The sequence below is a fragment of the Oncorhynchus clarkii genome, chromosome 20 (assembly GCF_045791955.1).
Source record: "Oncorhynchus clarkii lewisi isolate Uvic-CL-2024 chromosome 20, UVic_Ocla_1.0, whole genome shotgun sequence".
Taxonomy (NCBI): domain Eukaryota; kingdom Metazoa; phylum Chordata; class Actinopteri; order Salmoniformes; family Salmonidae; genus Oncorhynchus; species Oncorhynchus clarkii.
In genome coordinates, this window is record NC_092166.1 from 16,504,301 (window position 1) to 16,527,974 (window position 23,674).

A 23,674-nucleotide genomic window follows, 5' to 3' on the forward strand; every position below is an offset into this window, starting at 1 on the left:
ATGTCTCCAGCCACTAGGAGCACCGCCTCTGGGTGAGTGGTTTCCTGTTTGCTTATGTCCTTATACAGCTGACTGAGTGCTGTCTTAGGGCCAGCATCTGTCTGTGGTGGTAAATAAACAGCCACGAAAAGTTTAGCTGAAACTCTCTAGGCAAGTAGTGTGGCTGCAATTTATCCCAATATACTCCACTTCAGGTGAGCAAAATCTAGAGACTTCCTTAGATTTCGTGCACCAGCTGTTGTTTACAAATATGCACAGACCGCCCCCCCCTCGTCTTACCGGAGTGTGCTGTTCTATCTTGCAGGTGCAGCGTGTATCCCGCTAGCTGAATATCCATGTCGTCATTCAGCCACGATTCCGTGTAACTCACAGTAGGGGTGTAACTCACAGTAGGTTGGTGGCACCTTATTTGAGGACAGGCTCATGGTAATGGCTGGAACGGAATTAGCTGAATGGTAGCAAATACATAAAACACAGTTTCCAGGTGTTTGATGCCATTCCATTTGCTCTGTTCCAGGCATTATTATGAGCTATCCTCCCCTAGAATACAGTAGATGGCCGATGATGGTGAGAGATGAGTCAGTCACACTGCATTACACATTAGCCTAGCATGTTAGCGAGATCTCCCTCTTGAGCTAACCCACTCTCGCTCTCTAAAGCTAACGGTCACGATGAGCCGCTCAGCCTTTTGCGAAGTGTGTAGGCTGGGCTCTAAAACCCTCTGGATTTTGGAGTAGAACAGAGGCACATACTCCTACACACACACCCACATATACAGAACAGAGGCACAAACTCATCATCCTACTCCTAAGAGGTAAGGTATTGTGGTGTAGGTGGGAGAATGGCTGGGTTCTGCTCTCCTCCTGTTGTACAACATGTACAAGAACGTGGCAAGATATCGCTAGTACACAAGATTCATATTTAAGAGAGTCCTTGATTTACATTAAAAAAATATATATACACAATACTAGTCAAAAGTTTGGACACACCTACTCATTCAAGGTTTTTTCTTTATTTCTACATTGTAGAATCGTTTTTTTCCCCCCTGCAAGAGTATTTATTGACTTAAATTGGAGATAATGGTAACAAAGGAAGTGCCTGTACACAGAAGCCACATTTACTACTTAAACAAAATTGAAGTGATATATATATATATACACACTGCTCAAAAAAATAAAGGGAACACTTAAACAACACAATGTAACTCTAAGTCAATCACACTTCTGTGAAATCAAACTGTCCACTTAGGAAGCAACACTGATTGACAATAAATTTCACATGCTGTTGTGCAAATGGAATAGACAACAGGTAGAAATTATAGGCAATTAGCAAGACACCCCCAATAAAGGAGTGGTTCTGCAGGTGGTGACCGCAGACCACTTCTCAGTTCCTATGCTTCCTGGCTGATGCTTTGGTCACTTTTGAATGCTGGCGGTGCTTTCACTCTAGTGGTAGCATGAGACGGAGTCTACAACCCACACAAGTGGCTCAGGTAGTGCAGCTCATCCAGGATGGCACATCAATGCGAGCTGTGGCAAGAAGGTTTGCTGTGTCTGTCAGCGGAGTGTCCAGAGCATGGAGGCGCTACTAGGAGACAGGCCAGTACATCAGGAGACGTGGAGGAGGCCGTAGGAGGGCAACAACCCAGCAGCAGGACCGCTACCTCCGCCTTTGTGCAAGGAGGAGCACTGCCAGAGCCCTGCAAAATGACCTCCAGCAGGCCACAAATGTGCATGTGTCTGCTCAAACAAACAGACTCCATGAGGGTGGTATGAGGGCCCGACATCCACAGGTGGGGGTTGTGCTTACAGCCCAACACCATGCAGGACGTTTGGCATTTGCCAGAGAACACCAAGATTGGCAAATTCGCCACTGGTGCCCTGTGCTCTTCACAGATGAAAGCAGGTTCACACTGAGCACGTGACAGACGTGACAGTCTGGAGACGCCGTGGAGAACGTTCTGCTGCCTGCAACATCCTCTAGCATGATCGGTTTGGCGGTGGGTCAGTCATGGTGTGGGGTGGCATTTCTTTGCGGGGCCACACAGCCCTCCATGTGCTCGCCAGAGGTAGCCTGACTGCCATTAGGTACCGAGATGAGATCCTCAGACCCCTTGTGAGACCATATGCTGGTGCGGTTGGCCCTGGGTTCCTCCTAATGCAAGTCAATGCTAGACCTCATGTGGCTGGAGTGTGTCAGCAGTTCCTGCAAGAGGAAGGCATTGATGCTATGGACTGGCCCGCCCGTTCCCGAGACCTGAATCCAATTGCGCACATCTGTGACATCATGTCTCGCTCCATCCACCAACGCCACGTTGCACCACAGACTGTCCAGGAGTTGGCGGATGCTTTAGTCCAGGTCTGGGAGGAGATCCCTCAGGAGGCCATCCGCCACCTCATCAGGAGCATGCCCAAGCGTTGTAAGGAGGTCATACAGGCACGTGGAGGCCACACACACTACTGAGCCTCATTTTGACTTGTTTTAAGGACATTACATCAAAGTTGGATCAGCCTGTAGTGTGGTTTTCCACTTTAATTTTGAGTGTGACTCCAAATCCAGACCTCCATGGGTTGATAAATTTGATTTCCATTGATAATTTTTGTGTGATTTTGTTGTCAGCACATTCAACTATGTAAAGAAAAAAGTATTTAATAAGAATATTTCATTCATTCAGATCTAGGATGTGTTATTTTAGTGTTCCCTTTATTTTTTTGAGCAGTATATATATATATATATACACACATACATACATACACACACACACACACACACACACACACACACACTATAAAGAAATTATGGCTTTACATTAAGCGCCCCTTCCAAACAGTGAAAAAAATATAAAAATTCAACCAAATACATTACTCCGCTGCTCCATCCTCAGGTGTTGGTTCATACTGCAGAAGCCTCTTTCTGAGTTCTTTGGTTTCCTCCATGAGCAGATCAAACTTCTGCTGTAGCTCAGACAGCCCCAAACGGAGGGCCTCGGCATCTGCTGTCTCCACACCAGCAACAAACACCAAGGTGATGCTTTGGAAAGTTCAAAGAATTATTAGGTTTCTCTGTCTCTTCGTATAGGGCCACCAACACATTGGTGAGAGTGTCAAAAACACCCGCTTTTTCGAGATACCTTCGAAATTGTTCCCACTTAGATTCAGAACCTCTGTAATTGGACATTATGCCTGGCGACCAAATATGTTGCGTTATGAAGTTAAGTAAACTATCTACAGCTGGAAAGATTTATCATTGTATAATAATATTGAAGACATCAAAACAATGAAGTAACATATGGAATCATGTAGTAACCAAACAAATCAAAATAGATTCTTCAAAATTAGCCATCCTTTGCCTTGATGGCAGGTTGCACACTCTTGGCATTCTCTCAACCAGCTTCATGAGGTAGTCACCTTGGAATGCATTTCAATTAACAGGTGTGCCTTGTTAAAAGTTCATTTGCTTCCCAAATTGTGTCAAGTTGGCTGGATGTCGTTTGGGTGGTGGACCATTCTTGATACACACGGGAAACTGTTGAGCGTGAAAAACCCAGCAGCATTGCAGTTCTGGCACCTACTACCATAACCCAGTCAACCCCTCAAAGGCACACATACACAATCCATGTCTCAAGGCATACAAAACCTTCTTTAACCGGTCTTCTCTTCAGCTACACTTATTGAAGTGGATTTAACAAGAGACATCAATAAGGGATCATAGCTTTCACCTGGATTCACTTGGTCAGTCTATATCATGGAAAGAGCAGGGGTTCATAATGTTTTGTACACTCAGCGTCGGTCAACGCTGTCAGTTCGGTGGTGGTGCACTCATAGGAGAGGTCATTGGATCACAGTGATCACTCACTCATTACACAGGACAGTAAATATGAGTGGTCCTATTGAGGTCATTAGACAGGTCAGTAAATATGAGTGGTCCTATTGAGGTCATAAGACAGGTCAGTAAATATGAGTGGTCACACGGAGGTCATTAGACAGGTAAATATGAGTGGTTATTAGGTTGGTAAATATGAGTGGTCATGTTGAGGTCAGTTGGTCACTCACCATGACACTTGGCGCAAGGGTCTTTCTCATACTCTAGCAGCTCTGCCGACCGGCTGCGAACGCTGGTGGACCTCCGCAGTCCCCCGCCATCACGCAGGCGGGCCGCCTCCTCCTTGGCATACACACCGAGCTCCTGTGTGTAACGCCCATACATCTGAACAAGAGGGGGGATGGAGAGGTGCGGAAGGAGGGAGAGAGAATATTATTCATTTTCAAGTATTCAAAGGGACCCTCATTATACTCAACCAGCTCCTGAGTCCTGTTTAATATAATCCATTAATCCATGGGAGAGAGAAGGACAGAGGGGGAGGTCAAGAGAAAGTTAGAGACAGAGAGGGAAGGAATGAGAAATAGCAGTTGCATTTCAATAGTATTAAAAAGAAGGGGTGTCCAACTCATTCCACAGACGGCAGGGTGCCTGCAGGTTTTTGTTTTTTCTTTCAATTAAGACCTAGACAACCAGGTGAGGGGAGCTCATTACTAATCAGTGAGGGTAATTCATCAATCAAGCACAAGGGAGGAGTGAAAACCCACAGACACTTGACCCTCCGTGGAATGAGTTTGTCACGTGGACTAAAGGAATATCTAAAAAAAATGATGAAAGAGAGGGGACAAGAATAGGAAGCAACTTCATACTATTGAGATGGATCAAACGAGGACAAGTATACCATTAATCAATTTCAAAGTATTCAAATGTATCCATTTGATAGAAACAAGTCCTAGGTGCTGATCGCTCCCTAGAGCCAAACGAGCTATCAATGAGCTGCACCTGATTAACTACCCAGGGATGCCTTCCAGGCCCTGACTAACTGCCCAGGGATGCCTGCCAGGCCCTGACTAACTACCCAGGGATGCCTGCCAGGCCCTGACTAACTACCCAGGGATGCCTGCCAGGCCCTGACTAACTACCCAGGGATGCCTTCCAGGCCCTGACTGATTAACTACCCAGGGATGCCTTCCAGGCCCTGACTGATTAACTACCCAGGGATGCCTTCCAGGCCCTGACTGATTAACTACCCAGGGATGCCTGCCAGGCCCTGACTGATTAATTGATGGCGACGGCTCGACTCTTAACGAGGAGGGGCGGGGCATCTGCCAAACAACGTACTCAATCAGGTATAAAAGCCTCAGCGAGCCCTGAGCAAGTCCTGTGGATATGATTGTGTAGTATAATGGCATCATCAGCAAGGTGTGTAGTTGTGTTGCTGGCTGTGTTTGTGCGCTGCAGTAGTGCAAATACTTGGGGAATGCTACTACAGAAGCACCAGGCTCCAGTTGTTCAGCAGGCCCAGAAGGTGAGGCAGCAACCTCCGACCAGGCCAGTAACATATGACCAGCAGGCCAAGAAGCTGAAAAACCAGCCCCAGTGGCCACCTCAGTGGGTTACCCAGGGACCAGATGCCACAACTCCTATTGAGAAATGCCAAGTGAAAGAGGAAGAGCGACTTACTTGTGGTGTCCCTGATCTTACTCTTGCTCAATGTGAGGCAATCAACTGCTGCTTTGATGAGTGGCGGTGCTACTATGGGAAAGCAGGTGACTGTTTTGGCTTTTCCCTTCATTTATTTTACAATTTGCATATTCTTTGTATTTGCTCCTGCCTAGCTTGTAAGACTTTGATTTATGGAGTTATATTAGTGCCAACATGTGTTGTGAATTAAATGTTCTGTTGGCTCTATCATGACTTTCTAGAGTGGTGCATGAGTAATTACTCATATCCTTTCTGTGCCCACTCCTTCCTCAGTGACTGTACAGTGCACCAGAGATGGTCAGTTTCTTGTTGTGGTGGCCAGGGATGCCACTCTGCCCAACCTGGACCTTGATAGCATCAGTCTGCTTGGACCGCAAAATGCCCTCTGTAAGCCTGTTGGCACCACTAAAGCCTTTGCCATATACCAGTTCCCTGTCACAGCCTGTGGCACCACTCTCATGGTGGGTAAATATCTTTCTCAATGTGATGCAATGTAAATCTTGACCATCTAGGAAGTGTTTTATGAACCCAATCCATTGTTTCCAGTTGGTTTTCAATTTAGGCCTTCGTCAATGCTGCTGGGGTTCTATTCTGCCTGGTAGTTTGAGTCTTCTCACCTGGTGCCCCCCCCCCCCCCCCCCCCCCCTCAGAATTAGTCCCAGAGTAACAGTTTAAAAGTTCTGGATTTTTATGATCTAAATGAATTAACAGAATTTGACTAGTCCCATTCCAAATCCATGATTTGTCTGTTTTTAGGAATTTAATCCCATCTGATAGAAAAATAATAATCTAGACAATGCAGGGCCCTGCATTAATTTAACCCTCCTGTTAATTTCATGTTAATTCTGTGTTCCCTGTCCAAAATGACTGCCACATTATAGCTGATTATAAATCCATAATATTGTCACCTGTTGTGTTTTTATTCATTTAAGTTCTTGTGAACATTACAAGTTTTGAATTCTATTTGCGGCCTGTAGGCCTCATTGACCTGAGCTCATACAACTCGTTTGACAAAAAAAAGCATAATTTATGGATAATGTTGACTGTATCAAATTCTCATAGAAACGGTGCTAATTATCAGACTACTTTGTCTAAAAAAATTTTTATCAAGGACATTTGTTTTGATACTGTTTCACATTTTTTAAATAGTGGCACAAAATAACCTGTTCCAGGTTAACACTGACATGATAGTAAAGAAAGGATATGAGAACTTTACCATAATAGAAAATGAATGTCTGAACACATCAACAGAATGTGAACAATGTTTGTTCTTTAATAAACGGTTGTGTGTTCTCATGCACATGTTGGACAATACGTGGTTGTTGCATGTGCCTTGCAAATATATGCACTGCATTTATGGCACATGCTGCTCGTTCTGACATCTCTTGGTGCACACAGATTGCACCTCTTCCTTCGGTCTCTGGCAGCTGTAGCTCTTGCTTCTGGCCCTTGTATCTCTCACCAATCCAGCAAAGGCTGGTGTTGGTGCAAGGTATTTGCCTTTGAATGGAATAGTCTCCTCTTGAAGAATTTCCCTGCTTCCAGCCTGTATTCACACCAGACTTGTTTTAGGCTGACACAGCTAGGATGTTTAAGAACACCATGGGCCAGCGTGCCGTCATCCTCTTAGTATGTAACCTGAGTGCAACAATCCGTAAATAAAATGAGTACATACAAGTGATACGTCATAGTAACTTGAGAGATTTCTTAAGTGTTATAATTTATCACATCTAAAACATATTTACATATTCAAATTAATATAATTGACTCCATTGTTCACAAATTCAATTAATTTTGCCAAACATCTCTTATTGTGCAGCTTAAACAATCTGGTAAGGGGGAAAAGTACATGAGATTTGAAAGATGGTAACATACCTTATCAAGGTTGTCAACTCTCACTTGGTTCCTGTTGTAATCCAGCACAGTGGCATCCCTGTGCAATTGTCATCAGGAGCACTTATTTTCCTTTGGGCAGTAGGACACAAGTGTGGAAGGCATATTTAGAGGAAAAACCATCCCTGTCCTTGGTAGTAAGGCAGGAGGTAACTCGGGCTTGTTCCTTCTGACTGTCCCCACCATGGTCATCTTTTTTTGGAGCAGCTCCTGACCAAGAGCATATGAGGGGATGAAATTGTCACATGTTGTGCCCCTGGAGACCTTCCGTCACTTCCAGGACCACCTGGTTTCCCTGGAGACCTTCAGGAACACCATCAGCAGGTTTCCCGGTGTAACCCTGCATCTTCCAGGCGTAACTTGTCCTGGCATCACATGCTGCCCAGATCTTTAGTCCATATTTAGACGGTTTGCTTGGCATTTTCGATCAGGAACACCACAGGTGTACAAAAGTTTATTTTAAAAACACAATCATCAATGCCCTGTGTGGACAAAGTCATGAAACCTCATGACAATCTGATTAAATTAATACAAATTTTCAAAGAACTTGTAAATCAGTCCAATTCAACAGGCAAAGCCTGGATGTTAGACCCATTGGTCAATGCTGAATTATGTTTTGTCCATTGCAGGAGGAAAGTGGCTATGTAGTCTATGAGAACAAGATGATATCTTCCTATGAAGTGGAGATTGGACCTCGAGGCTCAATCACTAGAGACAGCCACTTTGAGTGAGTCTTCCCTCGTGAAATGTAACGCCACCAAGTTCCCTTTGGCCAATCCCACTTGAGGCTTAAGTGAAATGGCCAGTACAATATTTTTATTATTATTTTCATACTGAATTATTTCTTAAAGGCATTTTCTGTTGGTATCTGATTCACAGCTTGAGTCAGAATGTACTAGCCCACCCTGAGTCTGTGGAACAACACAGTTCTGGCCTTTACATCACTGTCAACATGTTTTCTTCTAGGCTGCAGTTCCAGTGTAAGTACTCTGACACTGCGGTGGAGTTTTTGGTGGTTGAGGTGAATGCTCTTCCTCCCCCTGCTCCAGTCGCTGCTACTGGACCTGTCCGAGTAGAGCTCCGGCTGGCCAGCGGACAATGTTACAATAAGGGATGTGTGGAAGGTAAACTGGAGAAATGGGTTTTAGAAGATTAAAATCTTGCTGTGATAGCTTATCCCTGACAGGAAATTGCGTTGTCATACAAGGGGTGGGTGCAGGCTTTGACTCGAGCCAAACTAACACCTGATTCTACAAATCCTAGTATTAAGTTCCAGCTTTGTTGCATCCGATGGGTTACTACTTAGGTGGAACAAATGCCTGTTCCAACAATCTGTTTAAGATGGCCAGCACTGTTCTGAAACTGCTGCACTTCAGCTTTTTGTGTGAATGCTACCCTTTGTCCACAGAAGTAGAAGCTTACAGGTCCTACTACAGTGAGGCAGACTACCCAGTTGCCAAGCTCCTGAAGGATCCAGTGTATGCAGAGGTTCACATCTTGGGGAGGACTGACTCTAACCTGGTCCTGAATCTGGACTACTGCTGGGCCACCTCCACCCCCAGTCCCTTCAGCTTGCCCAAGTGGGACCTCCTGGTTGATGGGTAACTAGAGAAACAAGATGGTTACCTTGCTACTTGATGTGTTAGATCAACTTTCAACTGGTGCTTACATGTAACCTGTAAACTAACTGCAATCTTCCAACCAGGATTTCTGAAACCTAGGAAGGTTTCTGGAATTGTCCCACTTTATTCCTAACAATTATTTTCTCCAGGTGTCCGTACCAGGATGACCGTTACCTGACCAATGTAATACCTGTGGATGGCTCCTCTGGCCTTGAGTTCCTGACCCACTACAAACGCTTCGCGGTCAAGATGTTCACCTTTGTGGATGCAGACACTTTGGCCCCTTTGAAGGACAGGGTACTGTACTTACTCTATTACAGCAGGAGTACTCTAATCAGGGTCTCATGGTCTTCTGCTGGGGTTTTCACCCTGATGCTTGATGGATTTGCCAAGAAGTCTGCCCTAAAGGCTGAATCTGTCACTATGTTGAAAAGCAGTGCTGCTAACCTCAGACCAGCTTGATATGGCCTTGGTTTAAATGGCTAATGTAGTTGATACATTTAACGTTTGCTTTCTATCAGGTCTTCTTCCACTGTAGTACAGAGGTGTGCCACCCTACTAGGACCCACTCCTGTCAACAGAGCTGCAACAGGCAAAGTAAGTAGATGATTATTATTTTTTGTATCTTCCAGTTGGCGTTGATATACAACTTGCTGTTCATCATGCTTCATTTTGTAAAGGTGTCATTGACCCTGGTGCTATAGGGTGATGGGCTGTATATGCCTTGGCTCCATCCCTGCATGAGAATGCAATAGCTATACCTTTGACCAGGGTTGGTGACTGTAAATGCTAATTTTGAATCTCAAGTTGGGCTTTATGGCCTTAGTGTCAAGCCTCATGATCTCCTGTTGCTCCATTAGGGAGAGATGTGGCTGCAGTGAATTCTGTGGCTGGCGAGACCGTGGTGTCCAGTGGGGAGCTCATTCTGACCTGACCATAACTACCTTCCACCTGGCAGGCCTGAAGAAATATTTCTGATCTACTTCAGCTTGGGATGAAGGCCTCACTCTTTGACCTTGTAGCATACACACAATACATATTGTGACTTGTAATCCTTTGGCTTGTTTAATACAATGCTTGACTTTGAAATATCTGAGTTGTGACTTGACTAGAGAATTCTTTCTACATTTTGAGTGGAGGCTTGTTGCTCTAAAATCTGGTTCTGGCATCCTTTCACTAGCCTTGGCTGTCTGCTTTCACCAGATATTTTTACATCTACATGCCACTAGCATTTCATATAAGGGTAATTTGTCAATGCCTTCACTACTTGAGGAATAATTTCTAAGCTAATGGAAACAATTTCTGTAACCACTGACCTACAGTGTATGTTGAGGGTAGCTTCACATGTGCTGTGTCTCTGCTTCGGCTGAGACCAAGCACATGTTGAGGGTAGCTTCACATGTGCTGTGTCTCTGCTTCGGCTGAGACCAAGCACATGTGGAGGGTAGCTTCACATGTGCTGTGTCTCTGCTTCGGCTGAGACCAAGCACATGTGGAGGGTAGCTTCACATGTGCTGTGTCTCTGCTTCGGCTGAGACCAAGCACATGTGGAGGGTAGCTTCACATGTGCTGTGTCTCTGCTTCGGCTGAGACCAAGCACATGTGGAGGGTAGCTTCACATGTGCTGTGTCTCTGCTTCGGCTGAGACCAAGCACATGTGGAGGGTAGCTTCACATGTGCTGTGCTTCGGCTGAGACCAAGCACATGTGGAGGGTAGCTTCACATGTGCTGTGTCTCGGCTTCGGCCGAGACCATGCAAAGGGAATGCTCTACGAGCGGAGTACATTTGAATCCTGAAATGAATCAGTGACATGTCTAACAGGGTGATTCAGTATAGCAGAGGTGGCTTGAGGGCAATATCCTGCAGATTATAATATTAGGGGTCATGTGGAGAGGGATGTCTATGTAGAGCCTACTGTACCTGACCTAGAATCTGGCTTTCACATATGTACCCACTCACTGCATATGACCACACTAGTCGTCCAACAGCCCATCTCATAACTTTACTACCATGCACTCCTTCTTCCCATAGCTCCCATTTAACTGAAGAAGCTCCACCTAGCACACTGCAATACCTAATCCAACCCAAGCCCACTACTGTGTACAGCCAATTACATCCTGACAAAACACACTGGCTGATGTTTGTGAAAACACGTATGTGATAGAGTTGAAGTAGGAAGTTTACATATGCCTTAGCCAAATAAATGTTAACACATTTTTCACAATTCCTGACATTTAATCCTAGTAAATTATCCTGTTTTAGGTCAGGCTCACCACCTTAAGAATGTGAAATGTCAAAATAATAGTGATTTCTTTCATCACATTCCCAGTGGGGCAGAAGTTTACATGCACTCAATTAGTATTTAGGCGTTGCCTTTACATTGTTTAACTTGGGTCAAATGCTTCAGGTAGTGTTCTACAAGCTTCCCACAAATTGGGTGAATTTTGGCCCATTCCTCCTGACAGCTGGTGTAACAGTCATGTTTGTAGGCCTCCTTGCTCGCACATGCTTTTTCAGTTGTACCCACATTTTCTGTAGAATTGAGGTCAGAGTTTTGTGATGGCCACTCCAATACCTTGACTTTATTGTCCTTAAGCCAGTTTGTCACAACTTTGGAAGTATGCTTGGGGTCATTGTTAATTTGGAAGACCCATTTGTGACCAAGCTTTAACTTCCCAACTGTCTTCATGTTACTTCAATATATCCACTATTTCCTTATGTCATGATTCCATCTTTTGTGAAGTGCATCAGTCTCTCCTGCAGCAAAGTGCCCCCACAACATGACGCTGCCACCCCCGTGCTTCACGGTTGGAGGGTGTGTTTCCGCTTGCAAACATCCCCCTTTTTCCTCCAAACATAATGGTCATTATGGCTAAACACTTCTATTTTTGTTTCATCAGACCAGAGGACATTGCTCCAAGAATGATCTTTGTCCCCATGTGCAGTTGCAAACCGTAGTCTAGCTTTTTTTTAATGGTGGTTTTGGAGCAGTCGCTTCTTCCTTGCTAAACGGCCATGTAGATATAAACTCAGCAAAAAAATAAGCGTCCTCTTACTGTCAACTGCGTTTATTTTCAGCAAACGTAACCTGTGCAAATAATTGTATGACCATAAGATTCAACAGACATAACTGAACAAGTTCCACTGATGTGACTAAAAGAAATGGAATTGTCCCTGAACAAAGGGGATCAAATCATAAGTAAGTCAGTATCTGGTGTGGCCACTAGCTGCATTAAGTACTGCAGTGCATCTCCTCATGGACTGCACCAGATTTGCTAGTTCTTGCTGTGAGATGTTATCGCACTCTTTCCCCAAGGCACCTGCAAGTTCCTGGACATTTCTGGGGGGAATGGCCCTAGCCCTCACCCTCCGATCCAACTGGTCCCAGACGAGCTCAATAGGATCTTCGCTGGCCATGGCAGAACACTGACATTCCTGTCTTGCAAGAAATCACTCACAGAACGAGCAGTATGGCTGGTATTGTCATGCTGGAGGGTCATGTCAGGATGAGCCTGCAGGAAGGGTACCACATGAGGGAGAAGGATGTCTTGCTGTAACGCACAGCATTGAGATTGCCTGCAATGACGACAAGCTCAGTCCGATGATGCTGTGACACTGCCCCAGACCATGACGGACCCTCTACCTCAATCGATCCCGCTCCAGAGTACAGGCCTCGGTGTAACGTTCATTCCATCAACGATAATCGCGAATATGACCATCAGCCTTGATACAAAACTGCGACTCGTCAGTGAAGAGCACTTTTTGCCAGTCCTGTCTGGTCTAGTGACGGTGGGTTTGTGCCCATAGGCGACGACGTTGCTGGTGATGTAAGGCAGGTCCTCCCCAGACAACAGATCTACAAGCCCTCAGTCCAGCCTCTCAGCCTATTGTGGACAGTCTGAGCACTGATGGAGGGTTTGTGCGTTCCTGGTGTAACTCGGGCAGTTGTTGCCATCCTGTACCTGTCCCGCAGGTGTAATGTCCGGATGTACCAATCCTGTGCAGGTGTTACACATGGTCTGCCACTGTGAGGATGATCAGCTGTCCATCCTGTCTCCCTGTAGCGCTGTCTTAGGCGTCTCACATTACGGACATTGCAATTTATTGCCCTGGCCACATCTGCAGTCCTTGCAGCATGCCTAAGGCACATTCATGCAGGGATCCTGGGCATATATATCTTTTGGTGTTTTTATAGGGTCAGTAGAAAGGCCTCTAGTGTCAAGTTTTCAGAACTGTGACCTTAATTGCCTACCATCTGTAAGCTGTCAGTGTCTCAACGACCATTCCACAGATGCATGTTCATTAATTGTTCATTGAACAAGTGTTTAAACCCTTTACAATGAAGATCTGAAGTTATTTGGATTTTTACCAATAATATTTGAAAGACAGGGTCCTGAAAAAGGGATGGAGGAAAAAGTTTTGGACTCGTTTTACTGTGGAAATGGATACTTTTGTACCTGTTTCCTCCAGCATCTTCACAAGGTTCTTTGCTGTTCTGGGATTGATTTTCACTTTTCGCACCAGAGTACATTCATCTCTAGGAGACAGAACGTGTCTCCTTCCTGAGCAGTATGACGGCTGCGCAGTCCCATTGTTTATACTTGTGCACTATTGTTTGTACAGATGAAAGTGGTACCTTCAGGCATTTAGAAATTGCTCCCAAGGATGAACCAGACTTGTGGAGGTCTACAATGTTTTTTTCCTGAGGTCTTGGCTGATTTATTTTTGATTTCCCATGATGTCAAGCAAAGAGGCACTGAGTTTGAAGGTAGGCCTTGAAATGCATCCACATGTACACCTCCAATTGACTCAGGCTAATTGACATAATTTATCAGAAGCTTCTAAAGCCATGACATCATTTTCTGGAATTTTCCAAGCTGTTTAATTGCACAGTCAACTTAGTGTATGTAAACTTCTGACCCACTGGAATTGTGAAATAATCTGTCTGTAAACAATTGTTGGAAAAAATTACTTGTGTCATGCACAAAGTAGATGTCCTAACCGACTTGACAAAACTATAGTTTGTTAACAAGAAATTTGGAGTGGTTGAAAAAAAAGTTTTAATGACTCCAGCGTCTGTGTAGGCTAAATGATAATGAACACACCTCTCCAGTCCCACTCACGCATGCACTTGTGTGAGATATTAATATTGCCTGTCAGTGGCCCCATCCTGGGCTTGTGAGAACCCAATCAGAGGCCATCTGGAGCATGGCCCCCTGGGATAGCGGCAGATGGACTGGAGGAACTGTGGTCACCACGCAGGGTACCACAGATTACCACAGAGATTACCTGACACGTCATCAGTTTAAAAACCAATGGTATAGCAACTTTAAGATTACTGGCAACACCACAGCAGTGCTTCCTCTACCATTACTTTTGCAAGGTGCACACCTGGTTCAACTCCTCTAGTATTTATCAGGCCCTCTTGATTAGATTGACTACAGCAGTTATGTCCGTCTTGATTATTTGAATTAGGAGTGTTAGTACTGGGCTTGAACAAAACCCTCCACACAATACGGGTCCATAAAAGAGCAGAAAAGACACTAAAATGACATCCCACTGCTGTAATACAATCATCAAAACACACCTACATATTACTATGTACTGAAACTCAGAGCAGTGCAGCTTACCCAAAACACTCAGGGCTCGAGGGACAGGCTTGGGAAATCGAATTAGCAGGAAGAGTGTCTGAAGATCTGCTTTAATATACAGTGGGGCAAAAAAGTATTTAGTCAGCCACCATTTGTGCATGTTCTCCCACTTAAGAAGATGAGAGAGGCCTGTAATTTTCATCATAGGTACACTTCAACTATGACAGACAAAATGAGAAATTGCATTGTAGGATTTTTTTTAAATGAATTTATTTGCAAATGATGGTGCTTTCGCAACAGCTAATGGGGATCCTAATAAAATACCATCTCTGCAACCTGTACAAACACCAGTTCATACGGTCAGTGAAGTCCCTTCATCTCTCTGCTCTCCCTACACTGTTCCTCCCTCCTTCCCATCTCTGAAAAGTTCCCCTTCCTCCCTCTGCTCTCTGGTCACTCTCTACCCTCCTTCTCTCCCCCTTTCTTACTGTAAGTACACAGTGATCTGAGCAGTGAGAAGCCAGAGGCGCATTGAGATGAGCATAATGCCCCCCCCCCAGACTCCCTCTCTTTCTCTCTACCATCCCTCTCCTGCGCTATCTGCTCTCTTCAGCGACCATCACTTTCCTTCCTTCCTCCCTCATCTTCCTCTTTACCACTCTTGAGATGGGCATCACAATTTCTACAGACTCACTCTTTCTGCACGATTGAGCAGGTGAGGTACAGAGGGAAGCTGAGCAGCCATGGCTTCTGTCTGATTGATAGACAGGAAAGAGATTGAGAGAGGGAGAGTATTTCACCTGCTTTGTCAATGTAAACATATGTTGGCCATGCCAATAAAGCCCTTTGAATTGAGAGATGTCCAACAACCCATCTCACATCACTTTACTAATATCCACCTCATCTCCCCTTCTTCCCATGGCACCCATTTAACCAAGGCAGATCCACCTATCACACACTGCAAAACCTCATCCAACCAATCAACTGGTCCCCATGCTTTTAAAATAATGATTGTTATATCTATACTGTTCTGGAACAGTATAGATCACTTTCATTTCCTGTTTGGATTCTGTTAATCTAATAATTTCATTATTTTCCAGTTTTTTTCGGTTTTGTTTCCTGAATCGGTTCCAACCCTTGGACCTTAGCAGTGGCGGTTTAAGCATGTAAATATTTGTGGGGCAGAAAATAAATAAAGTGGGATGCATGCCAGCAAAGCCACTACACAACACTAAACAACACATGAATTTCACTATAACTGTGACAAACAGTGCCCACAAACTGTTAGGGCCTACATAACACTGTCCCAACAGCAGCCCCAACATCTTACCTCTACTACACCTAGCTATCAGCTGAGCCTTGTCTGGCAGCGAAACAGTTCATTCATCTTCAGTTACTGCCTTAAAAAAAAAACATGGTTGACTTGCTTAAACAAATGTGTTTTCTAATGACAATTGAGGGGACGACAAGCGGATAAGAGGCAATCCGTAATTTTGATTAGGACAATGAGTAAACTAGGATGGACGTAGTCAATATAACTATTTGTTTAGCACTTTTGAAATGTACAGCGACATAATTCAGAACATGGGCCACTCTTAGTGTTCTCCCTATACACCAATTCAGAACCATAGGATAAATAAATGAGGCATATAAGTAGATAATGAAAGCTCTTACAATATTCAATGATTACATTTCTCCAAAACAGGCTATAGGCTACATGTGCACCACCAAGTCAGAACAGTAGGATAAATTAAGAGTGGAAAAAGGATCAAATTATTAGGGTGAGGCACATGGGCTACTAACAGCTTACTACACAACATACACTTAGTATTACTTTCTTAGCTACAGTATACAGTGGGGCAAAAAAGTAGTTAGTCAGCCACCAATTGTACAAGTTCTCCCACTTAAAAAAATGAGGCCTGTAATTTTCATCATAGGTACACTTCAACTATGACAGACAAAATGAGAAAAAAAATCCAGAAAATCACATTGTTTTTAATGAATTTATTTGCAAATTATGGTGGAAAATAAGTATTTGGTCACCTACAAACAAGCAAGATTTCTGGCTCTCACAGACCTGTAACTTCTTCTTTAAGAGGCTCCTCTGTCCTCCACTCATTACCTGTATTAATGGCACCTGTTTGAACTTATCAGTATAAAAGACACCTGTCAACAACCTCAAAGAGTCACACTCAACTCCACTATGGCCAAGACCAAAGAGCTGTCAAAGGACACCAGAAACAAAATTGTAGACCTGCACCAGGCTGGGAAGACTGAATCTGCAATAGGTAAGCAGCTTGGTTTGAAGAAATCAACTGTAGGAGCAATTATTAGGAAATGGAAGACATACAAGACCACTGATAATCTCCCTTGATCTGGGGGTCCACGCAAGATCTCACCCCGTGCGGTCAAAATGATCACAAGAACGGTGAGCAAAAATCCCAGAACCACACAGGGGGACCTAGTGAATGACCTGCAGAGAGCTGGGACCAAAGTAACAAAGCCTACCATCAGCAAGGGCATTGAAGATGAAACGTGGCTGGGTCTTTCAGCATGACAATGATCCCAAACACACCGCCCGGGCAATGAAGGAGTGGCTTCGTAAGAAGCATTTCAAGGTCCTGGAGTAGCCTAGCCAGTCTCCAGATCTCAACCCCATATAAAATCTTTGGACGGAGTTGAAAGTCCATGTTGCCCAGCAACAGCCCCAAAACATCACTGCTCTAGAGGAGATCTGCATGGAGGTATGGGCCAAAATACCAGCAACAGTGTGTGAAAACCTTGTGAAGACTTACAGAAAACGTTTGACCTCTGTCATTGCCAACAAAGGGTATATAACAAAGTATTGAGAAACTTTTGTTATTTACCAAATACTTATTTTCCACCATAATTTGCAAATAAATAAATCCTACAATGTGATTTTCTAGATTTTTTTTCTCCTTTTGTCTGTCATAGTTGAAGTGTACCTATGATGAAAATTACAGGCCTCTCATCTTTTTAAGTGGGAGAACTTGCACAATTGGTGGCTGACTAAATACTTTTTTGCCCCACTGTACATATCTCCCTTGCATATTACATTGTTTATGCAGCAGCATACAATACATTTTTGGACTCACCTTGTGAAGTGCTCACTTGAACAGTAAGGTGGCGCGGTGGTCCTTCGTGGTCAAATTTTGTCATCCAAGTCTGTCATTCTCTGGATTTATGGTGCTTTCAAGACAACTGGGAACTCGAAGAAAAAAAACAAGGTTGAATCACGATGACGTCATTGATCTTCAGGTCGTAGCTCTAGAAAGAGGCCGGATTTACAATTCCGAGTTGGATGGCTGTTCAAAACGTATTTTCCCAGTCATTTATTCGTGACATCCCAGTTGTCTTGAACTCACTGAAATCAAGTTTTCGCAGTTCCGAGTTAACAGTTGTTTTGAGCGCGGCACAAATCATGCTTTATTGACAGCATAGCCAATATTGAATGTTTCTCATTTTAAACTTGGAAAAGAGACCCTTAATCCCAGATTTGGGACCATACAGCCACTCCACTGAATAGCAGGCTAGTGATTGTTAAATGTGCGATTTCCAACTTTTGTAATGTTTATGTGCAATGGCCGATGAGCACCGATACATCTTATCTATAATATCTCTTCATATGATAAGGATTAAAAATGATTTTCCATTAGATTGTCGACTTTATTCATGATGATTACTGCTAGCTAAGATTTAGAAAATATGATTTTGACATAATCAGTCTATTCAAAAATACTGTACATTTTATCTGTGGCCAATGACCTTGAGCCTTCTTGGATTGGCACTTCTAATGTAACTCCATGGCAGCACCCAAGGGAATAGAATTTTCTTGGAATTTTGTTGTCCCCATCAGTGACAAAACACTGAGCCAATCACGGCGCAACGATCCGTATTTTCTGCAGGCTTGTCACACCACTACAGAAAGCACTGAGCTAGGCTGAAACACTTGCATTTTGGAGCTGCCTTACTCAAGAAAACAAAAAGAGACCATGTTCGTATGCAGCTTTATTAACTCAATGATATATATTTTACATTGTTTGAAAACTGATATGTGACACGTATTAATGCCAAAATAACATGCAAAACAGGCAAGCCCTGTTTTTGTTCCAAAAATGTGGGTCTTAAAACAGAATGACGGATGGCCACTGGACCTAAGGCATTTGACCTCTAACCTGTGGTGTGTGCCAGAAATGGCCATTCCAGTCATTTCAGGAATCAAACATATGGAAACCAAATGTTTGACTCCATTCCAGGAATTACAATGAGCCTGTCCTCATATAGCTCCTCCAACTAGCCTCCTCTGGTGTCTAAAGAGATTGTATCATTCTTTGTCCCTCCTTCACACCTGCAGTATTTCATCATCGGGTCAGGTGTGCAGAGAGAGAGAGAGAGAAAGAGTGAGAGAGATGAGAGGGGTGGGGGAGAGCAGGTAGCTTTATTCTGGCAGGAGCTAGAGTGAAACTGAGCCCACCTCCGTGTGTGTGCAGAGACAGGAATGCTGACTATGAGAAGGTAGATTCTCCTGAAGAGAAAAGTAGGTGTGTGTGTGTGTGTGTGTGATACAAAGAGATTTAGAGGTGTTTCTCTCTGGGGCGCATCTCCTGCTTATGCTCTAATCACTTGCAATAGTGCGATCACACACATACGCACACCACAAACAGTACACACACCTTGCACGCACACACACAACACAGACTTGCTCCTCCTATACCTATCAATGTGCACACACACACCTTGCACACACAAACACAAACTCGCACGGACACACACGCAGATTGTATTGGGATGCGTCTGCAGTTCTCTGTGGGGTGTTTCTCCAGTTCTGCTTGATCATGACTTTGATCCGTGCAGCAGCCAGAGATCCTGCTGATCCCCCGCTGGCCCTGAGGACAGGAGCCTGCTGCATCTAACATCTGTTCTGACAGAGGCTCACCCCACACGAGACACACAAACAAACTTCTCGAAGGAAAAATGTTTATAACCCTTCAAGACACCATCTGTCTAACCATCCCTCTATCCATCCACCTCATGAGTCATGAGGGGGTGGGGGTCGTAATCATGTAATAGATTACATAACCAAAAGTATGTGGACACCTGCTCGTCAAACATCTCATTCCAAAATCATGGGCATTAATATGGAGTTTGCTGCTGTAACAGCCTCCACTCTTCTGTGAAGGTTTTCCACTAGATGTTGGAACATTACTGCGGGGAACTGCTTCCATTCAGCCACAAGAGCATTAGTGAGGTTGGGCACTGATGTTGGGCGATTAGACCTGGCTCGCAGTCGGCATTCCAATTTAAAAATGTTCGATGAGGTGTTCGACGATGTCCCAAAGGTGTTCTATGAGGTTGCGGTCAGGGCTCTGTTTAGGCCAGTGAAGTTCTTCCACACCGATCTCGACAAACCATTTCTGTATGGACCTCACTTTGAGCACAGGGGCATTCATGCTGAAACAGGAAAGGGCCTTCTCCAAACTGTTGCCAAGTTGGAAGCACATAATAGTCTAGAATGTCATTGTATGCTGTAACGTTAAGATTTCCCTTCACTGGAACTTGGGGGCCTAGCCCCAACCATGAAAAACAGCCCCAATGGGGGAATCAGTTTGATTACCAGGCCTGTAGAGTGAAACTCTATACGGTAGCCGAAGGAGAAGAATATACAGACCAGACTTTAGGAGTGGACTACGGGCTTGAAGACTGGCCGGTTTTTCGCAAGGTTGTGTGTCCCGAACTGAGAGTTATCACAAAGGGGTATAGCGTGTTCACGGGCTACGAGACCCGTTGGGAAGGTACCCCTGACTCCTCAGGAAGAGTATTTTACAGGGTGAAAATACGCCCAATTTTTCAGTTTTTGATTTGTTAAAAAAGTTTGAAATATCCAATAAATGTCGTTCCACTTCATGATTGTGTCCCACTTGTTGTTGATTCTTCACAAAAAAATACAGTTTTATATCTTTATGTTTGAAGCCTGAAATGTGGCAAAAGGTCGCAAAGTTCAAGGGGGCCGAATACTTTCGCAAGGCACTGTATTTTTATAAACATAATACAAATAAATTAAAAGGGTTATGGACCACCAACATCTTGACCCGAACCGCTATGTCTCATACTATGTTGCTCAAGTGTGTAATGGGTTACCCGGCTATTATGGATCCCCGACCATGTACGGTTCGGGGATAGGCGGTATATTTCGGAACCTCTTTAGGATGATTTTACCGTTTATGAAGAGAGGCCTCAGCATAGCCAAACCACATTTAAAATCAGCGGCTAAAAATATAGTAAGTGAGGTTGTGGCCAATGCTATGACCAGAAGGGCGTCACCAGATGCCGAGCATCAAGAAGGCTCGGGGCTTATGATGTTGTCTCGAAGACCAAAAAAGAGACCTCCGGGTATAAGGCGCAGGCCTGCCCCTAAAAAGCGGAGGTTAACCGTTAAAAGGAACTCAGTAAGTCAAAGATGTGGTAAAGTGAGGAGGTCTGGACCAAAAACGACAAAAATAATACTCGGAAGTATTTCCTAAAAGAACAAGCAACATGGCTCTTTTACACCGCATGTCCTCTGAAGCTATAAAGACAGACTCGGTCTTTTCACGGCCCCCTTAACCCAATTTTCAATAGATACGTCCAGTTATGTGGAGATAGCCCCATTCTCTGCCATTACAGACACCGGTCCTATAGAAATTTTCATACCAGTCCACGGTGACAACTATCTGGACCTCAACAACACCTTGGTGCATTTTACGTCTAAAAGTTTATTTTATACCAGGCAAGTCAGTTAAGAACAAATTCTTATTTTCAATGATGGCCTAGGAACAGTGGGTTAACTTCCTGTCCAGGGGCAGAACGACAGATTTGTACCTTGTCAGCTCGGGGGTTTGAACTTGCAACCTTCCAGTTACTAGTCCAATGCTCTAACCACTAGGCTACGCTGCCTCCCCGATGGTACTAATATTTCAGACAATGCCAAAGAGACACCATCTTCTCCCAATCTCATGAATTACCCAGTGGTCACCATCTTCTCCCAAGTGGATGTGACTTTGGGTGAACGTCTAATCAGTCAAAGCAGTGCCACATACCCTTATAGGGCCATCATGGAGTGTTTACTCAACTACTCCGAAGACACTCTCAAGACACAATTCAGCGCCGGGCTGTTTAGCAAGGATACTGCAGGAGTCTCTATAGAATCGATAGACCCTTCCACCGGTGCAAACAAAGGACTGGAGGCACGCGCTCGCTACTGTGCCGAATCTCGAGAGTTTCATCTGCTAGGGCCTATACACTCTGACATTTTCTTTCAAGAATGTTTACTCTTAATTTCGGTTGAATTTTTTTAAATTTTTTAAATTTTTTAAAATTTTACCCCTTTTTCTCCCCAATTTCGTAGTATCCAATTGTTGTAGTAGCTACTATCTTGTCTCATCGCTACAACTCCCGTACGGGCTCGGGAGAGACGAAGGTTGAAAGTCATGCGTCCTCCGATACACAACCAACCAAGCCGCTGCTTCTTTAACACAGCGCACATCCAACCCGGAAGCCAGCCGCACCAATGCGCCGGAGGAAACACCGTGCACCTGGCCACCTTGGCTAGCGTACACTGCGCCCAGCCCGCCACAGGAGTCGCTGGTGCGCGATGAGACAAGGACACCCCTACCGACCAAGCCCTCCCTAACCCGGGCGACGCTAGGCCAATTGTGCGTCGCCCCACGGACCTCCCGGTCGCGGCCGGTTACGACAGAGCCTGGGCGCGAACCCAGGACTCTGATGGCACAGCTGGCGCTGCAGTACAGCGCCCTTAACCACTGCGCCACCCGGGAGGCCCCAATTTCGGTTGATTTAAGACTAAAATTAACCAGGGCCACGGATGAGTTTTGCCTGATGTCTGCCCAGGACGGGGACTTTAGTTTAAAAGTGTTGGGGGAAACACTTTTTATTTAAAAAATGTCTGTATCTCCGGCAGTTCGTCTGGGTCACTCACAGGCTTTGATGAAAGGAAATGCCCTTTACCCTCTCCAAATAATTACCATGAAAACCTTTAGCACACCTGTGGGCAGTAGAATCTGCAGTCAAGAAAACCTTTTTCTAGATACATTGTTATAGGTTTGGTTGATCACGCCTCTAATACGGGCAGCTTACATAAAAACTAATTTAATTTTCAACACTTCAATGCAGAGTATGTGGCTCTCTGTCAGGACGGACGTCAGGTCCCTGCTAAGGCTTTCCAACCACAATTTAATAACAACATATCTGTGCGAGAATTTTACAATCTATTCCTGGCTACCGGGAGGCATCTAAAAGATCTCTCTTTACCTATTGACAGAAATTATTTTGCAGAGGGTTACACATTGTATGCTTTCAATGTTTCACCTGATGATGACACCTCAGGAAATCTGTCTGTTGTGTCCCAAGGTAACCTCAGGCTGGAAATGCATTTCCGTGCACCTTTAGCCTGTACAGTTAGCATGATTGTTTATGCATGCTCTGATTCAATCTTGGAAATGAATGCCCGAAGACAGGTCTTAGTGGATTATTATTAAGGATCGTTGAGCAAAGACATGAATACACAAGAGTTTGAAGGGCTCATGACCCGATTGATTGGAAAACAATTTTGCGGAGTGTGGGCTTATGATGAATTACCTATTGAGAAATGGCCGGAGCGACCGGACATGTTTATTGTCAATACCCATCCTAAACACATGCCGGGTGAACATTGGCTAGCTGTAACATTAGAAGACGAAGGAGGAAGAAAAATCTCAACTTTTTTTGATTCCTACGGCTTTCCCCCCCGGTTTTTCACATTTCCCCAAGTCTTTTAAAGAGTTTTTGACCAAAAACGGATCAAAGATATACTACAGCATCAAACAAGTGCAAGATAACCTTTCCACTACATGTGGTAAACACGGTGTATTCTACCTATGCCAAAGAACCCGGGGAGTTTCTTTTGAAGATGTTATGTCTCTTTATAATGATGATTTAAGAAGTAATGATAACGTTGTAGCTTGTTTTGTTAGAAAATATCAAAAGTG

At 44.3% G+C, this 23,674-nt stretch overlaps 2 protein-coding genes across 2 annotated transcripts in view; one reads left to right on the forward strand and one right to left on the reverse strand.

Annotated features, from left to right (window-relative positions):
* LOC139376016 (chloride channel protein 2-like) overlaps positions 1-23,674 on the reverse strand; it is a 118,369-nt gene that overhangs the window by 62,893 nt on the left and 31,802 nt on the right. Inside the window, exon 2 of the mRNA XM_071118068.1 lies at positions 4,053-4,206. Coding sequence (XP_070974169.1) covers positions 4,053-4,206 — 154 coding nt within the window. The remainder of the gene's footprint in view (positions 1-4,052; positions 4,207-23,674) is intronic.
* LOC139377303 (zona pellucida sperm-binding protein 4-like) lies at positions 5,225-9,972 on the forward strand. The gene is made up of 8 exons (XM_071120320.1): positions 5,225-5,588; positions 5,797-5,984; positions 8,046-8,143; positions 8,383-8,540; positions 8,825-9,017; positions 9,188-9,335; positions 9,560-9,635; positions 9,899-9,972. The coding sequence occupies exons 1-8, from the start codon at positions 5,225-5,227 to the stop codon at positions 9,970-9,972; spliced, it is 1,299 nt and encodes a 432-aa protein (XP_070976421.1).